This window comes from Bos grunniens, chromosome 9 (genome assembly GCF_055505025.1).
Source record: "Bos grunniens cultivar Pamir isolate PY7600 chromosome 9, Bosgru_T2T1.0, whole genome shotgun sequence".
Lineage (NCBI taxonomy): Eukaryota > Metazoa > Chordata > Mammalia > Artiodactyla > Bovidae > Bos > Bos grunniens.
This window is the reverse complement of record NC_141173.1, coordinates 83296214-83304801: the sequence shown is the minus strand read 5'-3', so window position 1 is coordinate 83304801 and position 8588 is coordinate 83296214. Positions and strand designations below refer to the sequence as shown.

The 8588-nt window shown below is 40.9% G+C and overlaps 1 protein-coding gene across 1 annotated transcript; it reads right to left on the bottom strand.

The window, feature by feature from the left end:
- Window positions 1-941: 941 nt before the first annotated feature.
- LOC147366261 (histone H2B-like) lies at window positions 942-1298 on the bottom strand. Its single transcript, XM_086316175.1, has one exon. The coding sequence runs from the start codon at window positions 1296-1298 to the stop codon at window positions 942-944; it is 357 nt and encodes a 118-aa protein (XP_086172301.1).
- Between the last annotated feature and the right edge of the window lie 7290 nt (window positions 1299-8588).

Here is an 8588-nt window from a genome sequence, read left to right as displayed (position 1 = left end):
TAGAGAAGACTCTTGAGAGTCCCTTGGACAGCAAGGAGATCCTACCAGTCCATCCTAAAGGAAATCAGTCCTAAATGTTCATTGGAAGGACTGATGCTGAAGCTGAAACTCCAATACTTTGGCCACCTGATGTGAAGAACTGGCTCATTTGAAAAGACCCTGATACTGGGAAAGATTGTGGGCAGGAGGAGAAGGGGACGACAGAGGATAAGATGGTTGGATGGCATCACCAACTCGATAGACATGAGTTTGAGTAAACTCCGGAAGTTGGTAATGGACAGGGAGGCCTGGCGTGCTGCAGTCCATGGGGTCACAAAGAGTCAGACATGACTAAGCAACTGAACAGAACTGAACTGATATATTCTCACCCTGCTTATTTAACTTCTATGCAGAGTACATCATGTGAAATGCGGGGCATAGATGAATCACATGCTGGAATCAAGATTGCTGGGAGAAATATCAATGACCTCAGATATGCAGATGATACTACTCTAATGACAGAAAGTGAAGAATTAAAGAACTTGTGGATGAGGATGAAAGAGGAGAGTAAAAAAGCTGGCTTGAAAGTCAACATTCAAAAAACTAAGATCACTGCATCTAGTCTCATCACTTCATGAAAAATAGGTGGGGAAAAAAGTAGAAGCAGTGAAAGATTTTATTTTCTTGGGTTCCAAAATCACTGCAGACAGTGACTGCAGCCATGTAATTAAAAGACACTTGCTCCTGGGAAGAAAAGCTATGACAAACCTAGACAGCATATTAAAAAGCAGAGACATCAGTTTGCCAACAAAAGTGAAAGTGAAGTCGCTCAGTCGTGTCCGACTCTTAGCGGCCCCATGGACTACAGCCCAACAGGCCCTCCGTCCAGGGGATTTTCCAGGCAAGAATACTGGAGTGGGGTGCCATTGCCTTCTCGTTAACAGCGGCAAGGCATATTATATTTACTTGGAGCTGGTATACTTGGTGACAGCCTTAGTGCCCTCGGACACGGCGTGCTTGGCCAGCTCCCCAGGTAGCAGCAAGCACATGGCGGTCTGGATCTCCCTGGATGTGATAGTCGAGCGCTTGCTGTAATGCGCCAAGCGCGATGCCTCACCAGCGATGCCCTCGAAAATGTCGTTGACGAAGGAGTTCATGATTCCCATGGCCTTGGACGAGATGCTGGTGTCTGGATGGACTTGCTTCAGCACCTTGTACACGTACACGGAGTAGCTCTCCTTGTGGCTGCGCTTGCGCTTCTCGCGTCCTTCTTCTGGGCCCAAAGGTAGAGTCAAAGCTATGCTTTTTCCAGTAGTCATGTATGGATGTGAGAGTTGGGCCATAAAGAAGGCTGAGTGCTGAGGAATTGATGTTTTTGAATTGTGGTGCTAGAGAAGACTCTTGAGAGTCTCTTCGACTGCAAAGAGATCAAATCAATCAATCCTAAAGGAAATCAACCCTGAATATTTATTGAAAGGACTGATGCTGAAGGTGAAGCTCCAATACTTCGGCAATGAACCAACTCATTGGAAAAGACCCTGGTGCTGGGAAAGACTGAAGGCAAAGGAGAAGGGGTGGGTTAGGAAGAGATGGTTAGATAGCACCACTGACTCAAAGGACATAAATCTGAGCCAACTTCGGGAGATAGTGGAGGACAGAGGAGCCTGGCATGCTACAGTCCATGGGGTCGCAAAGAGTTGAACATGACTTAATGCTTGAACAACAACGACAAAAAAATTATTTTGGAGTTGCTAAGATTTGAATCTCATGGTTGAGTTCTATAAACCCACATGATTGAAGGAATAAGATTAAAGCACACAGAAGCAGAGGGACAATTCCTGACATAAAAGAACATCTTGAGGGATTAAAATAAACATGTATAGAAATCACCTGAGGCTCTGGAAACTTGATTAATTGTTTCGGGAAAATCAGGAAAATATACCAGCCTAGATAAAGCACTAAGCAAAAGCTTTATTATGCAGTACTTTCTTGGTATACTGAAAGTACACCATTAACAGTACTTCTTAACCACTGGCTGCTCAAAGTTACATAAATTATTGCCATGACAACTATTTCTTTAGCAATAAAATTATGAAAACCGCAATTTCCCCTACAGATAACAAAGCCTTATCATTTGCTATTCACAATGAGCTTAATGTTTACCCCTCAGCAGTCATCACAGACAAAGCATCTGTGTAGCAACACAGACCCTACCAACTTGGAAAGGAGGTGCTCTAAAAGAACTCAGGAAGAGGGCTATTTCAATTGCAGGAAGCTTTGTCCCCAGAGGCAAACACATAATAAATAATGGTTGGAGTTCCACACACATCCACAAAGACCTAAATTAGTCATAATTTGGTTAAAATGCACAATATTGAGGAGGGGGGAGAAAATAGTGTGTCTAGATTCACAATTAAAAAGCAGGAACAGTAGTAGAACTGAGGAGTGAAACTCAGTCTGAAAAAGAACTCTTGGACAGTGTCAAGAGCTTCAAGGCTGAACGCAGTTTTGTTACTTCACTTTGTTAATGAACTTCATCTCTAGCCCTCTCTGCTCCTTTCTCGCAGACTTTTATTTTTTCTTCAACCTTTGCAGGCTCCTCTGAGCTCAGGGTCTCTAACATGATGCTTATTCTGTCTTTGAAGCTCTCCCCATCCACCCAGCTTCCCCATGTCACCTGGCTACCACTTACTCATCCTCAGATCTCAGACTAGGGGGCCATTCAGATGAGATCTGGCCCTCCTTATAACACTGCATAGCATCCTGGGCTGAGAATCCATGCATTTCATCTCTATAATAATTATTAGGAATTAGCACAATTTCTTGTGCTTAGTATTTCTTTAACCTTGTCTTCCAACTACAGACAAGCTCCATGATATCAGGGACACTGTTCTTGTCACCTCTATGTTCACATTACATAGCACAGCCTGTGCTCAATAAGTATTTATTGTATTCATGTGTTTTTAAAGCAGCCTCCCTTTTCTTTATAAAAATGTAATATTCACGAGAGTTTTACACCATGATATGGTTTGAGGATATTGCTTAAGAAATGAAACAAAGGAAGAGAAAAGAGATCTTGCCTGAAAGGAAGGGAGGTTAGAATAAGCACAGAAGAATAAGCTTCAGGAAATAAAAAGTCAAAAGAAATGGGCTAACATATCTTTTGAATTCTCTCATTTCAAAGGGAAGAAGCAATTGGTAGAGAGAAACCACAGCACCATACAATGTCTAGACCTGACTAGAAGGAAGTATCATGCAGATAGCATAAGGCTGTCTGCATCAACAATGGGGAGGGGGTAGAATGAAGCCAAGACATATCTGGCAATTTCTTTGTTTAGTATGAACACAAATGTTTGTATTAATAGCTCAGGGAATGGCTTTGCAGGGAAGTATTCTTTTGACTTGACAAACATAGCTTAGTGTATCTTATTTTTTAACTCTTCTTCATTCATTTAAAAGTGTTTTTTTGTTTGTTTGTTTGTTTTTTTCTGAGCACCCATTATGTTACCAAGTCCTGAGTTAGGTCTGAGATACAAGATTAACAAGATGAGTGCTGTTGAAAAACTCACAATGAGCCAACTGGACAAATAATTATGAGACAGTGTGTCAAAGTCCTAGGCTGAAATTGATCCAAGTAAATAAATCATCATGTGGGCTTGGCCAGAAGGAAAGGGAAAAATGTGAATGGGGTCAAGAGAGCTTCAACTGGGCAGAGGAGGCTTGAAATTGAGACTGAGTGAAAGGAGTTTCTCTCCAACAGAGAAGGAAAGATGCTCCTAGAGAGAGAGGAATGTGTGCAAGATATGGGAAAATCCTTTGGCTTGTTTGAGAGAAGAGCAGCGATTCTCTGTGACTGGAATAAAGAATGCATATCCTGGGCATCAGTGAGCCTGGACAAGAGGGGCTAGATCTTAAAGAGCCTTGCAAGTCATGAGTTTAAAATTCCCTCAAGACTAATGACATTCAAAATTCTTCTAAACACAGGCATTCTTTGAGAAAATCTTATACCGAAGCCTATAAAGTAGATAAGACCATAGCTGCTGTGGGCTGCTGAGTGGCCACCTGACCCCTTGCCTCCAACCTCCACACACAGCCTAAGGTCCTTCCTTGAAGACCACAGATCATTGAACACTCTGCCTGTGGACACCACAGAGTTGTTAGGGCAGAAAAGGTGCTCAGTAAATAAACTAGCTAGAGTCATGTGATCAAATGAGACTTTCGTTTGTAGCTCTAATTTTTGCTTTTGAGTTTACTCTGACTGCAGTGGGGAACGAACAGGAGAAGGGAAGCTAACTCAGCATGGGACAGGCATTCATTGAGCAATCCAAGGGTGGAAGGAGGCTAAATGGTGGGACAGTCTTGTTTCAGGCTCACTATATTTTCCCACCCTCCCTGACAACCCCCTCTCTGTTGGGTCTAGAGCTGCAGGGGAAAATTATGTGATTGCTCCCACAAAAGAAGTTGTCTTGTGACCTTTTCAGCCTAAGTGCAGCTGATTCCAGGAAGAAGAGAGATTTGAAGATGGAGCAAGAAGAGATCTTCCCAAAGTGGAAGGAAGACTAAGATGAGAACAGACCAGACCAAAGGTTCATGGGTCTGAAGCTTATACAGTTTGAGAGATCTTCTAAGAAAATGAAGTTATGAATACAAACTTAAATTTAGAAACATAAATCACAAGTTACAAATTTTAAAGATATTTAAAAAGAGAAAACATCACAAATCCATAATTACATTTTTATGGATGAACTGCCCCACACACCCATGATAATGCTTTTGTTTGTACTTTCCAGCTGCACACTCTTCTATTATTTCTTCATATGATAACCACATATTTTCTATAGAAAAGGTACATAATTCACTATTTCTTCTAGCATGGTCAGTTGCATTTTGATATATTATCATCTTTGATTATTACTTAAAGTTTGGAAAATTTTCTTTCAGCTTACTCCTTTTTGGTAATATGTAAATTTTAATAGTCAAATTCAGGAAACTTCTATCAAGTCAATTTTATTTATGAGGTGGAAGACTTCAGGTTATTTCAAGTTTCCTTTTCCTGTGACAAATCTTACTCTTTCAATTGATGACCTGCAGCGACGTTTGTCACTGTCTTCATTGTAGTGTTGCACTGTGCGTTTATAATATGATCACTGAAGCCACTTTCATGTCAAAACAACAAGAAGTTTAAATTGTTTTCCAATGTGTCCATGTGAATCACTCCTCTTCATTAATTAGATTATTAAGCAATCCAAAGGCAAATTCGATATCTTTTTGTATCAAGTCCTGTCTCATACAGAGAAAATGTTTGGCTGGCGAAAGAATTTAAAATCATTCATAGGATTTCAGTAAGAAGAGTAGCATATGCTAGCCAACCAGTCGAATATGGCAAAGACAACAATCAAGTGTGGCTTCCCTGGTGGCTCAGTGGTAAAGAACCCACCTGCAATACAGGTGATGTGGGTTCAATCCCTGGGTTGAGATCCCCTAAAGAGATGGAAATGGCAACCCAATCCAGTATTCTTGCCTAGAGAATCTCTTAGACAAAGGAGCCTGGCAAGCTATAGTCCACGGGGTTGCAAAGAGTCAGGACATGACTGAGAGCCTAAACAATGACAATAAAGTAGTAATGTCTGGCATCTGTTTTACTTACCTAACACTTCATTTTTACACTCTTCCCATTATTTAATTCTAAAAAATGATTTGGGATAATTAAGTCACATTTCCTTTTCATTTTGACATTTTTCAATGTGCTTATTAGGGCTTCCCTGGTGGCTCAGATGGTTAAGCGTCTGCTTACAATGCGGGAGACCCAGGTTCAATCCCTGGGTTGGGAAGATCCCCTGAAGAAGGAAATGGCAACCCACTCCAGTACTCTTGCCTGGAAAATCCCATGGACAGAGAAGCCTGGTAGGCTACAGTCCACAGGGTCACAAAGAGTCAGACATGACTGAGCAACTTCACTTTCTAATGTGCTTATATAAAACTGAATCAAACGTAGTAATCTGTTCAATAAGTCTTATGACTTCAATAATTATCATTATTTCAAGAACATCACTTTTCATTGTAACCTCTGAAAGGCAAATCCCATTCACTTGAAAATTTAATTGGCATAAGTACTCAATTAAATAATAACACTAAATATTGTCAATAAATCTGTTCTCTCTCCCTTTGGTTCTTCAAGGTGTTCATTTAGTGCATTTGTATTTGATTGATGTGTAATTCAAGAACCTTCTTGTCTGTGGAGTCCTCCTGACTTTCAGGAAGTTCTAATTTACTGAAAACATTTTACAAATTATATAATAATACAATATATACAATGTCTTATCTTGGACTCAGTAGTTGGAATCTTTTAACAGTTGGAACATTGGGTTTTTTGCTGTTGCTCATAATATCTACTTGAAAAATATTTCTAATGTCTATTGTACGTTCTGTTTAATTCTCTGTAAATGTTACTGCCATCATGATTTTAGGGGAGAAAAACAGCTTTCTTTCATTAAATTGTACTATCAGGACAAATATGGTACATATCAAAGTCAGTGAATTTTCCCAATAAAGTTGTTGAAAGCCCCTCATGCTCTTGTGATTATACAAGCTTTAGTTTCAGTTGCAATAAGAGGTTTTGGTGTGCCAAATTCTGTCTTTTTGTGTCAAACTGTCTTTTGCCAAAATTGCCCATTACATTTTTTGGTTTCTACTAGAATACTCTTAGAGAAGGCAATGGCACCCCACTCCAGTACTCTTGCCTGGAAAATCCCATGGACGGAGGAGCCTGGTGGGCTGCTGTCCACGGGGTCGCTGAGGGTCAGACACAACTGAGCGACTTCACTTTCACTTTTCACTTCCATGCATTGGAGAAGGAAATTGCAACCCACTCCAGTGTTCTTGCCTGGAGAATCCCAGGGACGGCGGAGCCTGGTGGGCTGCTGTCTATGGGGTCGCACAGAGTCAGACACAACTGAAGCGACTTAGCAGCAGCAGCAGAATACTCCATTCCCATAGTACCTGAATTTGTGTGTAATTAATAATTCTGGGTAATGATGTATTTAGCTTATCTGAAATTAAGACATATAAAATTCATATTTATAGTCTTCTACCACTGTAGGGACCTATATAGTTGTATAATAATATTCCTCTAAATTAAATACACTGACACAACAAATATGTGTAGGAACTTTGTCCCTGGACCACTTGTTTCTTGGTGTTTTGCTATGCTGGTGGTGATTTGGCATCTCAATTCTTCTGGGACACCCAGACTACTTCAGGACATGTGTACGCAAGCTTAGTCACTCAGTCGTGTCTGACTCTTTGTGACCCTATGAACCGTAGCCTGCCAGGCTCCTCTGTCCATGGGATTCTCCAGGCAAGAATACTAGAGTGGGTTACCATGCCCTTCTCCAGGGGATCTTCTTGATCCAGGGATTGAACCTGGGTCTCTTAAGTATCCTTCATTGGCAGGCAGGTTCTTTATGACTAGAGCTACCTGGGAAGGCTCAAATACACTAAGATGTGAGCTAATGTGTTGGGTTTTTACAAAAAAAAAATGTGATTTCACACACAAAAGCACCAATATTTAAAGTACTGTTATAGATTTATGCTCCACAAATATAGAAATTCTGACAAATAATGGATTTTTTTATAACTTGCATTTTACAAAGAAAATTCATGTTATATTTATGATTGTATATAATGCATCAACAAGTGTATTTCCTTATGGAAAATGTTCTGGTTATGCATCAGTAGGAACTGCTTCAACACTAACATCTGATAACTGGAAGAATTTTCCATAAAACAGCTCCTGGCTCCAAACTTTTCAAAACTCATCCTTTCTCCACTGCCTACATATTTCCAGTGCCTTGTTATTGTTGTTTAGCTGCTCAGTCATGTTCAACTGTCTGCAACCCCATGGACTGTACTCCGCCAGGCTCCTCTATCCATGGGATTCTTCAGGCAAGAATACTGGAGTGGGTTGCCATTTCCCTCTTCATTCTAGTGCCTTAGGATATATTTATATCACAGTGGTCCTGCACCATTGTTCCGTCTTGCTGAATGAGTCCTGGGAGGATTTCTAGAAGCCAGTCCTATACTACACCTACCACTGGCAATAACATAATCACACACTGAAGGCATTGAGCATGATCTAAACAAACTAAGCATTTCTGCAACTTACCTTCCATGCAGTGTGACTTCCAGCATGCTAGTAAATACCAAAGCCACCCAACAAGAGAGAATCAGAGTGAAGACAATAATCCTCACTGATCATTGTCAAAATAAACGATCGTACAAATACACTGCAGAGTCCTTCTGAAGAACCGTCCCTGTAAATGAGGCACTTTGAAGCCGGATTTAATGAGCTTTCTAGTAAATCCCTGATCCCTCAGTTGGTAAAGAATTGGCCTGCAGTGCAGGAGACCCCGGTTTGATCCCTGGATCAGGAAGATCTGCTGGAGAAAGGATAGGGTACCCACTCCAGTATTCTTGGGCTTCCCTTGTGGCTCAGGTGGTAAAGAATCTGCCTGCAATACAGGAGACCGGGGTTCCATCCCTGGTTTGGGAAGATCCCCTGGAGAAGGGAAAGGCTACTCATTCCAGTATTCTGGTCTGGAGAATTCCAT